Genomic DNA, 19,580 nt, shown 5'->3' on the forward strand with positions numbered 1-19,580 from the left:
CTGAGTAATACAGAAGTAGAGGCTCACAGCCATCCATTGAACTGAGTACAGGGTCCCCAATGAAGGAGCAAGAGAAAAGACCCAAGGAGCTGAAGGGTTTGCAGCCCCTTAGGACGAACAACAATATGAACTAGTACCCTCAGAGCTCCCAGGGACTAAACTACCAACCAAAGAGTACACATGGTGGGTCTAATGGCTCCAGCAGCATATGTGTAGTAGAGGATGGCCAAGTAGGTCATCAATGGGACGAGAGGCCCTTGGCCCTGTGAAGGTTCCCAGTATAGGGAAATGCCAGGGCCAGTAAGCAGGAGGGAGTGGGGTGATGAGCAGAGGGAGGGGGAGAGAACAAGGATTTGTTCTTGTTTTTTCTTTTTTTCTTTTCTTTTTGTTTTTGGAGGGGAAAGTGGGAAAGGAGATATCGTATGACATGTAAATAAAATATCTAATAAAAAAGCAAACAATGTTTACTTATTCAGATATATTTTAGATACATAGGTGGTCTTTATACACTTCAGAGATCTACAGAATATGGCATTTAAAATGTTTTAAAAATAAAAGGCTTTTCATGACAGTGAGACACATCAGCTCCTGTCAGCAGCCCTAATCTATCTCAAAGTTGATGATGGACACCAAAGAACCTCCCTCTGGAGTTTGCTTCAATTGGTGCACTGCTATCCACTAGGCAAAAAACTGCCTTTACCTTAACTGCTGGCAGTATGCTGTCCAAATTGTGGATTTGCAGGACTCTGGGAAGTCGACTCCAACCTTGTAGAGACAAGGTTAGGACAGTCCTTCAAAATGCCTGCTTTACAGAAAAGTCTGTCAGATATCCTGGGCCTGCAGGCTGAAGACTGGATGTCCCAGCATTACAGAGAAAGCTCAGGTGGCTGTACAGGCAGCCAGCAGTCTCTATCATTTCTAGAGTTTTAGAAGCTGCTTGCTCTGCACTTCCTGTTTACTCAGATAATACGTATTCCTTCTTGGGTCTCTGATGGGGTTGAAGACTAGATCGTTATAGTCTCACATATAGGCTTAAATTGTTTAAGATTTAAGAAAGTGTTTTTAGGTCTAAAAATATACTTATGGGTTGATAAGTGAGTTATGATAGAAAATGACTTAGGTACAAAATTTTGAACTCACCAAGACAAGATATATGGTAGAATGCTTTCTACAAGGTTGCCAAATACAAATGGGGTGGACATTGTAAATGTAATTCTTACCTGAGAGTTCCCATAATTGTTCTTATTATAAATAGTTTACTGATGTTAGAGGAAAGGCCATTTATTTATTGGACTAAAAGGGGTGATGTTGAGATAACATTTTTGCACACTGTATGAGGTTGTCTTTGTATTATTCAAATGCTGATTTCTGTGCCAGCAGAGAGCTGAGTACAAACTGGATTTTGGTATTGTTATTCTTATGGCTTCTCAGCAGTATTGTGTTTTGTAAACACTCTTCTTTCCTCACTTTTGATTGGCTTAAATAAAGAGCTAAAGGCTATAGCTGAAGCAGGAAGGGAGAGTAGAACTTCTGGGCAGAGAGAATAACTCAGAGAGAAGGATTGAGAGTTAAGTTTCGTCAGCATACCTTGGAGGTGGAAGGAACAGGTGTTGGGACTGAATGTCAGAGAGGTAATGAACCACAAGGTGGATGTGGACTAGAATAGTCAGGTTAACTAAGTTAGATGAGCTAGCTGGTAGGTAAACCAAGCTATAATAAAAATTAATAAGCATCTGTGTCATTATTCAAATGCTGGCAGGTCCAAGAAAGTCCAACAATACTCGGCTCCTACCTCCTGAGTGCCAAGGCAAAGAAGCACTGGGGTCAAAAACTTAAAGGCTGGAAACATAATCGGGTTTCTTTAAATCTGGGAGTGCTTTAGGCTGCCATCCACTGTAGGAGGAGACTGTGGATACCTAGTACAATATCCCCAGGCTCTGTGGTTTCTTGAGTGGATTTGCCCCAGGCAATCAGGTCTTCAGGATGTTCTGAAAGGTAGAACCTGGGAAGTCCACAATTGTTCTAGAAGTCTGGACAGCCATCCAAGAGGTAACTCACTCTCAGGAACAATGTTTCTCATTGTCCTCAGCTATATAGCTGTTTTCTTTTTTTCTAAAAATGTATGGATGATGAAGAGACAAAAATTAGGCCATTCTGGGTCATCATCTTTCCCATCTTCATCTTCCTACTACTCAATTTGCATCTCACTTTCTTCAAAAGAACTTTCCAGGCAAGCAAAACACAACCTATGATACTAACTGCTTATGGAAGAAGTATCTAATATAAAATCAGAGGGTAACAGGATGAGAGGCTCTGCCCAAGATTTCTTGCTTCCAAATGTTTTCAGTGGATCAATGGAGTGAAGGACTCATGGGGCACTTGTGTAGCGAGCAAGCAAAGCCACTCTAGTAAAGCCACCCCTATCTGTAGCAGGTTTTTGCTACTTGCGGGTTCTTCCTTCTTTCACCCATTCCTCACCCCTTCAACCCCTAACACTAGATAGGGGAGAAAAAAACAACAGAAAGGAGAGGGGTGCTGTTATCCTGAGGTACGTCCTGCTGATTAGGGTTGTTCCTTGGGGCAAGTTTGATCTTTGCCATCAGGATATCTAATTTCTTCTTTGTGAATGACTTAACAAACCACAACCAACACCAACCAACAAACCAACAACCAATCAACCAACAACCCAATCAACAACTGACAAACCACCAACAACTCAACAACTTCTCAGGGCCCTGGCATTTATATACCCTCTGAGAAGTCCCCTGAATTCCAAATGTCACACAATGGCAGACACTATCTGCTGATGCAAACTCACACCCCTGCTAGAGCACAAGGCAAATCACACTCAGCTGCTGAGAAGCAGCTCCACATCCCCACACCTGGGATTAAAACGAAAAAATATTCCCACAATATTTCTGTGTTTTTCAAAGAAACCAAAACTCGAAAATTCTCGCTACATTTTCCTACTTCTATTTTAAGCCATCAATTGTGATATGCATAGTGGGAAATTATAAAACAGATGTTTTCAATGAACTAAATGTTCTTTGAGTCAGACCTCTCTTGCTCAATTCTAATCTTCATCTGTTATCTGTAGCTAAACTTAGAGCAGCACTTCCTGCCTGTTACTTCCTAGCTGACAAGAGGCAAACAACTTGTATTTTTTGCTGCAGGGTCTTGAGCTAGGTTCCCCATTTCATTTCCTTGCCTTGGATATTTCTTGGATATAGATATACTCATTGGTCCAGTGACAACCCTTGTCACATCGTCTGCACATCCCTGGAAGCCTATGCCTTCTTTCTGGTTTTTATTTAGAAAAATCATTGCCTTGTTCACTTTTCCAGGGCAAAGTACCGTATTTCTCACAGTTAACACATCAGACATATTGAGATCTGAGACCTTTAGCAGTTTGGTCACAGTCTCTTTGCAAAATGGCCATATTTCCCACAACTCAGGCACCAGGTATTTTGATATTGGAGACCTCTAGCTATAGCTTGAACCTATTATATTAGCATGGTACCTTTAGAACCAGTATTGATTGTATCCCTTATACACTCATCTATAGGTTCAAGACTTTAATGGTCTAGTAACTTTTTATATTCAGCTATATTTGCATGTTGATATGGCTTTGTTCACAGCTGAGACTAATATTTGTAAAAAAAAAAAAATCAGTGAAAGCTTCCCCAGTGCTTTGTATAATTTTTGTATAAATGAGGTGGATCTTTTTCCAGGTTCCTCAACTTTGTCCCAAGCTCTTAAAACCACAAAGCAACATTGTTCTATAGTAGCATCATCAAATTGAATCTGTTCTTATATACCAGAGTACCACCCTTCACTCAGCAACTGGTATTTTACTGTAGTTATTCCCCTCACTCTATTTCACTGCTCAGTATTTGTGCCTTCTTCCTTCCACCATGATAGCCATTGCTATTGTGGATGGGTCTCTAGTACAGCTGTCACCAATCCCTTCCAGTCTTGAGGAATAATTCTATTTTGAGTTAACTCAGTTTAGAATTTGTTTGAGATATGGCAAGTGCATTTCATATGGAAGTATAGCATCTTTAAAGTGCCTCAGATATATCATTTCCATAGGATACGATCTTACCTCATCAGAACCTTGTTCTCCACAGTTAGCAGGCATATGCTCTATGACTACCTGGGAAACTGATGGGGATGATTTGATAACCCTGGGGCCACCAGTCCTCACATTCTGGCAGCATGGTTGGTTCGAGATTAACCCTTTCTCCTGAACTAGGCTATTTGATCAGATTGTCCTCAGCCTTTTCAGCTTTTCTCTGCCCTGACTGCCCTCTGGCACTGTGTCTTTCCCTCTTTCCTCCTTCAGGAAGCCCCAGCTATCTGGCTCAGTCACCAGAACTGTGGCCTTCTGTTCTCCCTTTTTGGTGCCCCTCACATCCCCAGCGCTTCCACTTCACCCACAGTTTTTCCAGCTGTGCAGAGAACTCTCAGCCCTCTCGGAACAGAGAGCACAGTGAGCCTCTGGTCTTCTCAGTTTACACAGTTTTTGTTTCTTGGGTCCTTCCATTTCCACCTGCATTTTTTTCCAGTTGCTCAGCCACTCTTCCAATCTTTTTTTTCTTCCAATGCTTTTTGAAACAGAATTATAGGAAGAGGAAAAAGAAAAATAGCAGAAAGTTGCCTCTGGAAGAAGAGTGGGGATATCTCAGCAGAAGCAGCCACAATAAAAAAATCCATTCCTTCCTCTACCATTTCCTCCACAGCATTTGAAACCAAATTTCTCATTCTGCCTAGCCCCATGACTGGGGACCACTTATGGCTAGCTTTTGCTACTTTGTGGGTTCTTTTTTCCACTCTTCTCTATAAAAGTGATAAAAAAAAAGGATAGAAAGGAAAGGCAGCGTTATCTTTAGACTACTTCCTGCTGATTAGGAGTGTCAAGTTCTTTGGGGACTGACTCACTGAGCATGCCCACATCTCTAGAGATGGTAAGAACTCCAAGTTCTTTGGGACACACAGGGATTTTTCTTCTGCTATTGCTACTTTCTTTCCCTGCCTGTAGTGTGTGTTCCTCTTAGTGTTGACTGTGCTGCTTTGACATCACCAGGGATGAATTTCTGTGTCTTATCTCATGGAGGCTGCTACAGTGCTTACACTTCTGATCCAGGTCCTCATCTTCCTCCAAAAACATGGCTTTCTCCTTCACCTGAAGCTAAGTCATAGCCATAATTCTTCTGAAGGCATAAATAAATCTACAGGCATCTGAAGTGTTAAAGCAGCGCCACATGGCTCCTGTCAGGCTGCTGTACTACATGGCTCCTGTCAGTCAGGCTGGAGAATCCATGCCCTGAGCGCTGTGCAGCACCTGGCCAGAAGCTTGTCTGTTATTTGCATCCTGAGCAGCTTCCACAGAATCTTCAGAAACATCATTTACGAAACTGTCCTGCCACCTGAGTGTTTTTCTTCCTATAACCCAAGAGAGAACCATGGGAGAATCTGTGCTCCATTCCTCAGGAGGAAAGGGTGGCAGAAGAGACCATGCTAGCCAGCTAAGCACTCCCTGGCCCTTTGCACTGAGGGTCAGGCTACAGCACTGGCCAGTGCATGCACGTCATGACTATGTGGTCCCCCTCTACAAGGTTTCCAGGCTGATATCCTCCAGATTTTCACCCCAATGCCATTCTTATCCACTTGGGCTGCACTTTCAAAATTGGGTTAACTCAGACAAAGATTTCATGTGTAAGTCACACAAAAAGCACAAACTGTAGAAGAAAAACAGCTAGAGTGTGTCATACCTAAAAATGTAAACCATGTGCTTTTCAGAAGACACTTCATTAGTGAAAACACAAACCACAACCAGAGAGAAGACACTTACTAAACACAGATCTGAGACAAAAGACATGTATGCAGAGTACAGAAAGCAAACTTTAAAAATCTCAGTAAAGTTGCTTAGTGTGTATGGGGATGCACCATAGTTAAAACCCATATGGTGAAAGGAGACTTTTGGAAGTTGTTCTTAGACTTTCACATGTGTGCCATGAAATATGCTCGCCATACACAATCATGTATACAAATACATGCACACAAAACAAATAGAGAAAAACAGATCCTTGCTAAGAAACTTGGTATAGTGGCAAAAGTGTGTAAAGACAGAATTCAGGAGGCAAAGGCATGAGGACAGCACAAGTTCAAGGGCAACCTAGGCTATATAAAAATACCCCGTGTCTCAAAGACAAACTAAAACCAAAGCTCAATAAGAATAAAAACATGGGATCCAGGTATGGACACAGACTTAAATGCATACCACTAAAACACATTGGAGTATAACTAGACACTACACAATACCAGTTATTAAGTAAATGCAACATAGACTATGAGGACACAGACACTACTAGTTACCAGCTAGCAGAAAGGCAACTTTTTCTTGTTGTTAAGATGGGACCTCATATTTATCCTAGGCTGTCCAAGAACTATCTGTGTAGCCAAAGACACATTACTAGTTTATCCTGCTACCACTCTGTGAGAGCCGGGGAGGACAGGCATTAACCACCATGTCTAGTTTACATCAAACCCAAGGCATCATGCATGTTAGGGAAACATGGTACCAACTGAATTACACCCCAAGTCCAGGTGAATGCTTTTTAAAAACAGACATATAAAGATCAGGTGAATGGAGCAATTGCCATACACTGCTGGTGAGAGATGCTAAATATCATGGTGAGTGAAAAAGACAGATCCAAAAGTCCACAAACTATGGGATGCCATTTAGGAGATGTTCTGGCAAAGGGAAAATAAAGGTTCAGAAGTAAGACTAGTAATAGATTAAGGGGGGAGAGAAGTGACTGAGGGCAAAGGCACAGAGCAGCCTCTGAACTTTTATTATCATTGTGTATGTGCATGTATGTTTGAACACTCATGTGGAGGTAAAAGACATGCTTGTTGAGTTGGCTCTCTTCTTCCACTTCAATGCTGTTTCCAGGAATGAAGCTCAGGTCACTGGGTTTTCATGGTGCTATGCACTAAGCCATTTCACTGCCCATGGCAAGCCTTTCGGGGGTGAAAGACTTTACAAAGTTGCCTAAGCTGTGTAGTAGTGGTTAGATGACTATGCAAACTCAAACTGTATTGCATGAAAGTTATATATCAATATTATTGACTTCAGAAAATAATAAACAAAAAACTAGCATAAAACAAACTTTTAAAGAAGTAGGTGAAATTATTCTAAGAGATAAACCTTACAGATATTTCAGTTTCAGAGTCTTCATGAGGATGTTCTCAACCGTAGTCAGTTGCACCTGTGTGGTCCCCAGGTCCCTGATGGAGAAAGCCAGACTTCATGAGGAACCATTCCACCACATGCTTGCTTAACCTTCAGCTTTCCTATAAAAGTACCTGGCTCAGGAGTAAGGAAGCCTGTCCTAAAAGAACTTTTACAGAGCTCACTATACCTAAGGTTACTGCTCACACCATCACTCAATGGGCTGGCAATGAACACAACCGCTCTTCTTACTTCTCATTCTCATGTTGTTTTTACTCCCTAACTACCTACTTTACATTTTCTTTTCTTTTTTCAAAATAACCATCAGATTCTTCTAGATCTGGTGACAAAGGCAGTTATGAGCATCCAACCTGGGTGCTGAGAAACAAACCCAGATTCTCTGCAAATGCAGCACACACTCTTAACTAATGAGCTATCTCTCCAGCCCCTCACTAGCATTTTAAAATCATATAGTTAAAACTAAAACTGTGACTTGTTTGTTTGTTTGTGACAGGACTTTTCTGTGTAGTTTTGGCTGTCCTGGAACTTACAAAGATGCACCTGCCTCTGCCTCCCAAATGCTGGGATTAAGGGCATGTGCCTCTACCACCTGCAACTTTTTTTATCCTTAAGACAAACTACTCTTTGATGTGCAGGATAGAAGACAGAATATACGATGGAATAACTAGCACTAGAACATTTTGAAAATGTTGTATGGAATCTTACTACTATAGAAGCTTCCTAAAGCACATGCATGCATACACACACCCACACCCACACCCACACCCCACCACACACAATTTAGGTGGAGTAACCCTATAATAGGTAAACAATTTCCTTATGAGACACCATAGGCTAACAAATAAAAAGGCCAGTATTGAGGACAGTTAAGTTGTTTCAAGTTGTTGGCCATTTGAGGTCCCTTAGATTTCCATTATTATCACCAATGCTCCTGATTATCTTCCATAACTTGATAGTAATACCTTACTGCAGAAGATGCCACATCCTTAAGCCACAGAATATGAAGAAATCAAACTAGTATTCAACTGGAAGCTTCATATTTACTGACTATAATAGTGCTGGAAGGTGCTGTGCACACTACCAGAGGAGAAAAGTAGTCAGCAATCTTACTCAACCATGAGTTTTGCAAGCTAAAATAACAAATGCCCTGGCAACACATGGGCACTGATACAATACTGGCACACATGTCAACCAACCACTTTCTGATGGAATCTAAGGTCTGCTCCACAAGCTGAAATCCATAGCTAGCACATTATTGGGGCATGAATCTGTGACTAGACAGGTCATAGACCCTAGGGGAGAACCTACTATTGTTACTCTGCCAAGGGACATAGTTTTAAGTTAAGTTCTAATGATTTATCTTTAAACCCATATATTAATATATCCCTCACCCCTCTCTAGGGAAGATTCTTTTTGGAATAGATGGCAATTATCACAGAGTTCAAGGTGCAGAGAAAAAAAGACTGGAGAATACTCAGCCCTAAATGGGGCATTTTATATTACATCTCTCTTCCAGGGCCCAAGGGTCATTGCAGAAGAAAGGGCAGAAAGATTGTAATAGCCAGAATGTAGTCATTCCCTGTAACGACTACAAGCAAACTGTTTTCCAAACACGTCAGGGAATGAATTTATGGCAGTGGTGGTAGCATGTATGTGAAAAACAAGGCAGACAAAAGACAAAATTCCAACATAAAGAGGGAAGTGGAGCATAGGGGCGATATTGATAGCTAAGGGTTATTGGGAACTGATAGCAACTAAGACTGGGAGAGCCTTCTTTAAGAGTGTGGCCCTGGGGCTGGAGAGATGGCTCAGCGGGTAAGAGCACCGACTGCTCTTCCAGAGGTCCTGAGTTTAATTCCCAGCAACCACATGGTGGCTCACAACCATCTGTAATGAGATCTGACGCCCTCTTCTAGAGTGTCTGAAGACAGCTATAGCAAGCAGGGCCGGAGTAAGAGCTGGAGAGATGTCTCAGCGGGTAAGAGCACTGACTGCTCTTCTGGAGGTCCTGAGTTCAAGTCCCAGTAACCACACGGTGGCTCACAACCATCTGTAAATGGAATCAGATGTCCTCTTCTGGTGTGTCTGAAAACAGCTACAGTGTACTTACATATAATAAATAAATCTTAAAAAAAAAAAAAAAAAGAGTGTGGCCCCAGGTAGGTTGACCATAGTCCACTGGAAAGCCACACAAACAAAAGAGCACAAAGTTGGGTGGGTAGGGAAGGAGTATGGATTTGGGAAGAGTTGGGGAAAGGATAAATATGACCAAAACAGTGTATGGTGTTATCAAAGAACTAGTAAAAAATGAGAAACAATGTTCTCTGGTGAAAGTCAGTAAGGATAGAAGTCATCTCATGATTCACAAGCTTATCATAATACTTACAGATATTTTAATGCTGGCAATTTAAAAAAGTAGGGATCTTCAACAACTGTGAGAGGATTACGGCTGAGAATTCTGAAAAATACAATTTAATTGAAATTACCAGTATTTTCAATATGAATGAATCTACTTATAAAGTTTAATTTCTTTGATATGGAATTTTAAAAAAATCACTTCGTGGGCCATCAAGATTGTTCAACAGGTAAAGGTGCTTGCCACCAAGCCTGACAAGTTAGATTCAGTCTCTAGGCCCTGAATGATGGAAGAACACTGAGCTCCCCAAGTTGTCCTCTGACCACTACATACATGTCATGGCAATCATATGTCCTGGCACTCAGGTACCCACACACAGACACAAAACAAATGAGCAGACACCAAAAGCCAAAACAAAACAGAAACTATCAGGGGGAGAAAAACAGAAAATAATAGTGGATTGAAAAGAAAAAAATGTCAGAGAACTTTTAGACCAAAAATCCTACAGTCATGGGGTTGGAGTTATGATTCAAGGGTTAGCACTGCTGGCTGCTCCTGTTCAGGTCTCAGCACTGACAGAGTAGTTCACGACCATCCATAATTCCAGTTCCAGGGGATCCAATGCTATCTCCTGTCTTCTGAGGGCAATGTATGCATGGAAATACATACAAGCAAAATATTCAGACACAAAAAATAAATAAACCTAATATTTTTTAATTCCACAAACAAGTACATTGGTAGTAAACCCTTTCACTGTAGAAAATATTATTTTTAATGCCTCCCATTAATCAAGATGCATGTCCATTTAAAAAATATAAAATATGAAATATAAAAGAATTTGTGCTCAATTTACTCAGTCAAAGAAAAAAACCATGTGGGAGGGCCTGTGTGTGGGGTCGTGGGATCATTTCCCTGGCTGTGGAGCCAAAGAATCGAGGATGTCAGAAGGGGAACTGGATCCATATCCAGGCTCCATCAAATACTCTCACTTGTATTCTTTATTAACAAAGGGTGTCTGTGATCACTTGTCAGTCTCCTGGTCTAAAACTTCTGAGGGCAGGAACATGACTTATTGCTACTGTTATCCCTGTGCCTCAAATTTCTATGGTATTAAACAAGTGTTTCCTGAATAAATAAGCAACACTGTTTATACATCAGTGAAATCAATAAATTCTCTCTCCCACACTTTGGACACAGGGCTTATTTTCTTGCCCAGCCTGGGAAACAACCAAAAATAAATTTAATTGAAATTAAACAGAATAATAGAAAATCTGCCTTCAGGTTAAAGCTAATCATGATTCAGTTTATGACTATAGCACATATTAATAATTACTTTGACTAACATTGATTGTACTGGAGGGGAAAGGGGTTTATGAGTCCCATCCTGTGGTAGTTTGAATTAAAATGGTCTCCATAAGCCCATAGGGAATGGTACCATTAGGAAGTGTGGCCTTGTTGGAGGAGGTGTGGCCTTGTTGGGGGAAGAGTGTAGCTAGGGGTAGGCTTTGAGGTTTCAGAAGCTCAAAACAAGCTCAGTGTCATTCTCTCTTCCTGCTGCCTGACCATCAAGATTTAGAACTCTTAGTTCCTTCTCCAGTCCCAATTAAATGCTTTCCTTTATAAGAGTTACTGTGGTCATGGTGTCTCTTCACAGCAATAAAAGACACAGCCCTAGCTGAGGAGTTAAGAACAGCTGAATGTTTTTGGAATGGAGTAAGTTTTTCAGAATGAGACTCCTGATAAAGATGACCATAGTCCAGCAGTGCTTCCACCCATAGGAATACATGGACACAATGGGTGTATTTCTCTTGCTGTGACAAAACACTATACCTAAGGTAACATATATTAAAAACAAAAGAGTTTATTTGGATTTAGAATTCCAGAGAGTTAAGAGCTTATGGTAGAGCACAGGCATGAGTAGAATTCTCAGGGTTCACATCTTTAGCCACACAAAGCAGAGAGCAAACTAGAAATGTGCAAGTCTTTAAACACTCAAAGCTCATTATCAGAGACACATTTTCTAACAAGGCCCACACCTCCTAAACCTTCCCAAAGGGAATCACCAACTGGGGACCTTGTATTCATTCAAATTACTGAAACAGAAGACATGAAGTTGGAGGTGGGTCTGGGAGGAGCTGAAGGAGAAGGGGTGAATACCATCAAATTATACTGTATGAAATTCTCACTGAAAGAAATAACAAAAACATTGCATTAAAAAACCATTGTGCTGTTTTACATTTAATTGTAACAATAACTTAAGTGCTTAAGTTATTATTGGTCCATTTACTCATGAGAAAACTAGGTACACAGAGACTATAGAATATGGGTGTATCTAAGATCATAAGAAATAAAGTAGGAATTTGAAGTCAGTTCTGACACCAAAGCTTATGTTTAACTTATTAGATGGAATTTTAGACAGCTGTGATTTAACATTAATTTTCAGAGGACTTAATATAGAAAGCTTTTAAATTTATTTATTTTTAGTGTGTATCAACTGTATCAAATAATGAGTTAGACATAACTTCTTCTTTTGTTTGTTTTTTGAGGCCAAGTATCAGGTAGATCACTTTATAGCTTCAAACTAGAACTTACTATGCAGCTCAGAATGGCCTTGGAACTCTTGATCCTCCTGATTTAAATATCAGGTGCTGGGATTACAGACATGAACACTGGCTTAAAAATAATGGTTTAAACTTCATGTGCTTATCTGAAAATATCTCTACAAGAAGTATAAGTTTCTCTTATTCTTGTGCCAGGACTAATACCTAATTAGCTCATTGTCATTGAGACTTGAAAGACTCAAAGCCATGACAAAATGGTGACATCAATAAACGTGTCTTTGTCACAGTGTCTTTTCAAAGCTACAGAAACCCTACCTGAGACAGGGGCCAGCTTATAGTGTCTGTGGTTCAGTCCATGTGTGTCTAAGTAGGAGTATCCACAGAGGGTAGGAAGTTAGTAAAGGGCCATAAAGGAGGGACTTCAAAGGAAAAGAGATAGAATGCAGGTGATATGAAGAAAGAAAGAAGGCAATAGCAAGGATTAAGTAACCTCCAGGATGGTAAGGCAGGGTAGAGGAGGGGGTATGAGAGTATCTAACACCAAAGACTGTTGAAATGCCACATGGAAACTTACCACTATAGAAGCTTCCTAAAATACATACATTTTCTCTAAATATTATAAAATAATATTATAAATAAATATTATAAGTTATCCTGAGATATGTAGGTCCTGAGAGGCTATCCATGTTCCAGGAGATGGTCCTATAGTCATGCAATGCAAACACAGGTAGCATCAAGTAGACTCAGTGAGTGTTTTTATTCTTTTTCAAAGAAAATAATCACTCAAAGTTTGTAGAGAAATTTTAATCTAACAGCATGACTGCTCGGAACACATCCAAAGACCTTCTAGGTCTGTGTGATCTTGCTGGTCATAGACACACCCTTAGTACACACCCTTAATCCCAAACAATAATATCTAATTGAGGGATAGACAAAGTGTTGAATCAGATAAAGATTTGACAGGACAGGATATGCCCAACTCTCATGAGAACAACATGAGAACGTTGCTAAGAGAAGCATGGAGAGAGACACACAACACAGAGACAGACAGAGAGAGACAGAGAAAGTTAGTTCAGTGAGTTGGAAGTCAGTTGAGAGGCAGTATAGTGGAGTTGAGTTCATTGCAGTTCAGTTGATGGCAATTCAGTTCATGGAGTTCAGAGGCACTTTTTACTGGGACAATTTTATGGAGAAAGGTTGCAGAGAGAACAAGTTAAACACAGGTGAAGACAAAACAAGCCAGAGAATGAGGAGCCAGAAGATTAAAACAGAATGCTATAGTTAGTTTGAGGTCAAGGAGAGAAATTCAGTCAGAAGCTGAGAAAAGCTAGTTTGAATCAGTCAACTTGGAGAGGAGTTTGAGTCTGAACAGCTTAGTTAAACCAACCAGCCAGAGTTCCAAAAGAACTAGCAAGAGTGAGTTTATTCAACAGTAAACCTCTTAGGTAACAATTACACCTAGAGAATAAAAGCTACCTTTAAAAATGTTAGGAGGGAAAAGTGATGGGAGGGATAGAAGCTGAATTAAAGAGGAAAGAATCCGGAAGTGGATTTGAATAAAACGTGTGTGTGTGTGTGTGTGTGTGTGTGTGTGTGTGTGTGTGTGTGTGTGTAAGTGTATGGTGATATGGTTAACAGAATCACCCTATAAGGAAGAGACAATGCCTCCTTCAGACAACATATGCTATCAAATAAAAAGCCAAAGTACACCTAATATAGATTACCTCTTTTCAAGTTGTTGATCAGAGAGGTTCCCTTAGACCTCCTAAATATTACAGGCTATTGCCAATGCTATTGGCTACCCTCTAGAACTTGATCATAAGACCATATAGCTGAAGATATAACATATTTGGGTCATAGGGCATGGAGAAATCAAGTGGCTAACTGCCTGAACTACCTTTATATAGCTATGATAAAATACCATGACCAAGAAAACTTAGAAAGTGTATAATTAAGCTTACACTTTTTGCAGGTTAGAGTCTTTGATGGAAAGCATAGGAGTGGTTGGAAAAACAGCTGAGAGCTTACATCTTGATCCACAAATAGAAAGCAGAGAGCAAGAGAGCACTGAGAATAGCAAGAGCCTTTTAAAACCTTAAGGCCTACACCCAGTGACAAAACTCCTCCAAGAAGGCCACTCCTTCTAATCCTTCCCAAACAATTTCACCAACTGGGGACCAAGTATTCAAATATAAGAGACTATGGGGGCTATTGCCATTCAACCTGGAAGCTTCATCCCCTAATAGCTAGTTTTCATAGCTGGAAAATGCTGGAAGGTGCTATGTACTCTAATGGGGGAGGAAAGGAATGACTGAAAATACCAAGTTGTGAAATCTGCAAACTTCAGCAATTCTAACAAGCCACTAGTGCAACAGTAGCATAATTGTTATCCAAGTTACCAGTCCTTTCTGATTAGACTTAAAGCCTACTATATAAGACAGAATTTATGTCTGGTACAAACTAGGCCAAAACCCTGTAATTTGCTAGTTTATTAGCTCTAGAGGAGACCCAAGTACTATTATTATTATGGACATAATAATGAACTGTTCCCTACGTTCTTATTTTTATGCCCACAGACTAGTGCACCTTTCAATTCTAATCAGAGAAGCTTCTTTTTTATTTCTTTTTACAGTAGATGACTAATACAAAGACCTACAAATGGCCAACATGTAAAGAAGAAGAGACTATGGAGTACTCAACTATAAATAGGACATCTATACTATACCAAACCCTGTCCCCCAAGGCTCAGGGATTATCATAAAAGGGGAGAAAGAAAGACTGCAGATGCTAAAGGGAGTAGATGTCTTTAGAGAAACGGTATTTGCTAGACATTTGCACTGTTGCAAAAGTAAACTCATACCCTCTGGGACTATATGCATGAAACTGGTACAAGACCAACTTAGCTAAAATCATAGCATGGGAGAGGGAAGGACTCATGAAGTTCTATCCCTGTCTGAGGGGCCACTGACAACTGATGGCTTCTGGATGAGGGAGAATAGTACATTCAGAGATGTAGGTCCTGAGAGGCTATCCATGCTCCAGGAGATGGTCCTACACTCATGTCATGCACAGACAGGCAGCACCAAGAAGGCTCAGTGAGGTTTTGTTTTTAAAGAGCACTCAAAGTTGTTAGGAGGGAAAAGTAGTGGGAGCTGTAGGGAACAAACTAAAGGGGAAAGAATGTGGAGATGGGTTTGATTAAAATATGTTACATGAAAAACCCCTACTGCCAGAGAAGACTCAAACATGGTTCTGGGCTCCTTTCCCACTTGGAGAGTATGTCTTCTCTTTTGTGTACTTTACTGTGTGTGAGTGTTTGTATGTGCGTGTGTGTGTATGTGTGTGTGTATAGGCACACATGCATGTGCTTCTGCTTTCAATAAATCATAGCTGACTGCTGAAAGAGTCATGTTATGTGAAAGTATGAAATTCTCAAAAAATATAAAGCTATAAAAGAGTAAATAATTATAATAAAAACACAAAAGCCTATAACCCCACTGCTAGGGGGAACTGAGATTCCTCAAAGTCTAATTGGTAGGTCCACTACTAGGGGGAACTGAGATCCCTCAAAGCCTCATTGGTAGGTCCCTGGAAGATGTCCTTAAAGTCTCATTGGTAGGTCCACTGCTAGGGGGCACTGAGATTCCTCAAAGCCTCATTGGTAGGTCCACTGCTAGGGACTGAGATTCCTCAAAGCCTCATTGGTAGGTCCACTGCTAGGGACTGAGATTCCTCAAAGTCTCATTGGTAGGTCCCTGGAAGATGTCCTCAAAGTCTTATTGGTAGGTCCCTGGAAGATGTCACTAGGATGGTCTGTCTTTATTTGATATAACTGCATGCTAATCTTTCTAAGAGTTGATTTCAGAAAACAATTCCAGGCAAATGTTTTAACTGTGACAGCAGCACGAGAAATCAGATTACAGTTAGGATGAAAAGTAACCTAAGCAACAAGCTTAAGAGAAAAGCTGAAGACTAAGACATTTATAGGAAATCTAAGCTGCTCCTATATATCCTTGAAAAACTAGAGGAGCACAAGCCATAAACCTGAGTATTTGGAAGGCTATGCACATGTGTATACATGAGTATAGGTAGAAAACAACCAAGACTACCGAGGAAATTCACTCCTGGCTGACCTTGCAGTTCTGCACAGGTAGGAGAAGCTAAGGCTACCTCCAAAAGCACCCAACACTAGTATAGTGTAAAAACATGAAATAAACAATACTACTAATAGAGAGGCTGAGATAGGAGAAGCAAGATTTCAAGACCATTATGTGGTACACAGCAAGCCACTGTCACGTACAAACAAGCAGAAAGTGTACATGGATTGTACAATATTGGACCTATTTCTCCAATTACCAAATTAGAAAGATCTTGTGGGACTCTTAATAGTGGGATTGGGGGAGTGATCTCTGACACTTCTGTCTACTCACAACTGCTGTAAAAACTGCATTCCATGCCATGCTTGAAATGTTCCAAAGCTCAGTTCAGTGAGTAAATTGCACCCAAGGTTCCTAAAATAATTTTAAAAAATTAAAAAGACATGAGCCAAAAGAAAAAATTCTTCAAAACAGTAACAATTGTCCTATTATATAAATGATGAATACATAACCCTTCTCAGAAACTGTTTCAATGTTTTCTCAATTCACTAATGAAATCTCACTGTGGTAATATTGGCTTATGATTTATACTTCATATTTACATATGCAATGTACTAACTACAGTAAATGATAACTAAGTCTCCTTTTTTTCAATGATCTTACTTCTCTAGGACAGGGTTTCACAATCTCGGTACCACTGAATTTTTGGGCTGGAGCACTGTTTTGTCTTATCGGTTTGTCCTATATACTGGAGAGTGTTTAGAATAGCTGTGGTATCTGAGTACTAGATGCCATTTGCAAATCCACAGTTGCCAAACATCACCTGGGTATACAGTCACACCAACTAAGAACCTGTGCTATACTGTAAGACAAGTCTCACTCAATTTTACCACAGACAAAAAAAAATGTGGGTTGGTGAGATAGCTGAGTAAAAATGCTTGCCACCAGGCCTGAGTTTAAGCCCCAGGACTCAGATGGTAGAAGGCTAGAAAATATAAACACATCCCACATGGGTGCACACACACACAAAATAATTTTCTGTGTAATTTTAATTACTTTCTATTAGCTACAAAATGTTTCATTTATATAATTGATTTCATTATGACGGTTCACATTAGTATACAGTATATATGTATATATGCATGCATTATATCTTACTTCTTATCTTTTCTACCATTAGCCACTGTCCCTTCCCCTTCTCCCCCTTCCTCCTCAGAGTCTCACTTTTTCTTTCATGTTACACACACACACACACACGCGCGCACACACAGAACACACTACTCACTTAAATCTAGATTTCAATTTATAGAAAACATTGTCTTTCTTTCTCCCATTATATACTCTCTTGTTTGACATACTTCTAGACTTCTTTTTTGCTCTTCATAGTCTATTTTCTACATTCATGAGACATGTGTATTTACATGTAAGTCTAAGGGTTGTGGATTTAGTTCATTGATAGAGTGCTTGCTTAGCAAGTACAAGTCCTCAGGTTTAGTTTCAAGCACTGAAAAAAAGAGGCATAAGTCTATCTTCTACATATGAGAGAAAATGTGCAATTTGTGCAATCATAATGACTTATTTCCTACTAGCAAAATTTTAATCATGCATCAGAATAAGTAGCATGGGATTATAAAATTCCAAATATGAATGAGTTATATTTGTAACTTACATATACTTCAAAAAAGGTAACGATTCAAATGTTCCTCTTTCAATATAGCGTATTTTATTGCAGGATAAATCCCTAGGAAAAGTAAAAGGGAAATATTGCTTTGATTAGCTATTAGATATCTCATTAGTATGAATAAACAGAAATTAGAATTGATACTATTAGTGTTTTTGTTTAAACTTTAAACCTTTGGCTTTATACTTGAACTTTCTTGAGCCCCAAACCCTATCCTAAGTATCTCAACCTTTATGCTCCTCAAATATAGTGTACTGGCTGGTTTTGTGTGTCAACTTGACACAGGCTGGAGTTATCACAGAAGGGAGCTTCAGTTGGGGAAGTGCCTCTATGAGGTCCAGCTGTGGGGCATTTTCTCAATTAGTGATCAAGGGGGTAGGGCCCCTTGTGGGTGGTGCCATCCCTGGGCTGGAGGTCTTGGGCTCTATAAGAGAGCAGGCTGAGCAAGCCAGGAGAAGTAAGCCAGTAAAAAACATCCCTCCATGGCCTCTGCATCAGCTCCTGCTTCCTGACCTGCTTGAGTTCCAGTCCTGACTCCCATTGGTGATCAACAGCCATATGGAAGTAAGCCAAATAAACCCTTTCCTCCCCAACTTGCTTTCATGGTCATGATGTTTGTACAGGAATAGAAACCCTGACTAAGACAGATAGATAGCTATAATCCCTGGAAATTTCAGAGGTTGCCTTTCCTGAGAGAATATTAAGTGACTTGTTTTTGAAACAGGGTCTTTCTGTGTAGAATATAGTCCTCTCACCGCAGCCTCCTGGATACTGAATTTACAAGCACAAATCTAGTACCTGGGAGCTTTAGAAGTGGAAATTCTCAGCCCTACCAAAGACTTACTGAATTGGTATCTGGGGGTGGGATGCTGTCAGAAAGAAGTTCTAACAAGTCCTCTAGGTGATACTGAGTCTTAGCGCATGAGTTACAACGCCATTGTAACTCATCATGGCTCCTTGGCTTAGCACTCAAACCCAAAGAAGGCCTGGCTCTGATCTTCCTTCCCTTTTATACTCTGCAGATGCTCAGCAGAGCACCCCTCTAACTCTTTGATGTGTACCATTTTCTCCACTCTTGTTTTTAGTGTTTAGCACATTCTCCCCAAGAGACCTGCCTGATGATTCCTAGTGACTCTTCAAGGTCGTACTCAAATTGTATTGGTGCTAGAATGTGGGGAGCCGTGAATCTTGAGAGGCATTTGCCATGGCAGGATGGCACCTACTTCCACTGTTAACTCCTAGTGGACAACTGTTTGCGCATGTGCATGGAGTGAAAAGGACGCCATGTCACGGTCCATCCCGGGGCGTTATGTAGGGTAATGAGCGAACAGCCAATCATGAGCAGACACGCCAAGCTGTGGGCAGATACACCACACTGTGGTGTATATAAGCAGTGCAGATTTTGGGCTCGACCCTTTTTCCCTATGGATGGAGACAATAAAACGTTGCTGCAGAAGGAACCTAGTATGTCCGCATGTCTTCTTGCTGGTGAGACAACCGAGCGGGCTACAGCTGGTGCCGAGAAACCCAGGACGCCAGGAGAACCTTACAACAGCTGATAGGTTTCAGAACTGCAGGACAGAGTGAGCTCTGAGAGGCATGCTGCTTGATTTTAATTCCTCCGACC

General features: G+C 40.5%; 1 protein-coding gene across 1 annotated transcript in view; it reads right to left on the reverse strand.

The window, feature by feature from the left end:
* Nucleotides 1–19,580, reverse strand: part of LOC116078748 (leucine-rich repeat-containing protein 37A3-like) — a gene marked incomplete at its 5' end in the record, with an annotated part of 78,807 nt that overhangs the window by 34,200 nt on the left and 25,027 nt on the right. Inside the window, 4 exons of the mRNA XM_031354077.1 lie at nt 7,219–7,293; nt 9,645–9,716; nt 16,606–16,686; nt 17,942–18,013. Of these exons, the coding sequence (XP_031209937.1) occupies nt 7,219–7,293; nt 9,645–9,716; nt 16,606–16,686; nt 17,942–18,013 (300 nt within the window). The remainder of the gene's footprint in view (nt 1–7,218; nt 7,294–9,644; nt 9,717–16,605; nt 16,687–17,941; nt 18,014–19,580) is intronic.

Source organism: Mastomys coucha, unplaced genomic scaffold, assembly GCF_008632895.1.
Source record: "Mastomys coucha isolate ucsf_1 unplaced genomic scaffold, UCSF_Mcou_1 pScaffold5, whole genome shotgun sequence".
NCBI classification, from domain to species: domain Eukaryota; kingdom Metazoa; phylum Chordata; class Mammalia; order Rodentia; family Muridae; genus Mastomys; species Mastomys coucha.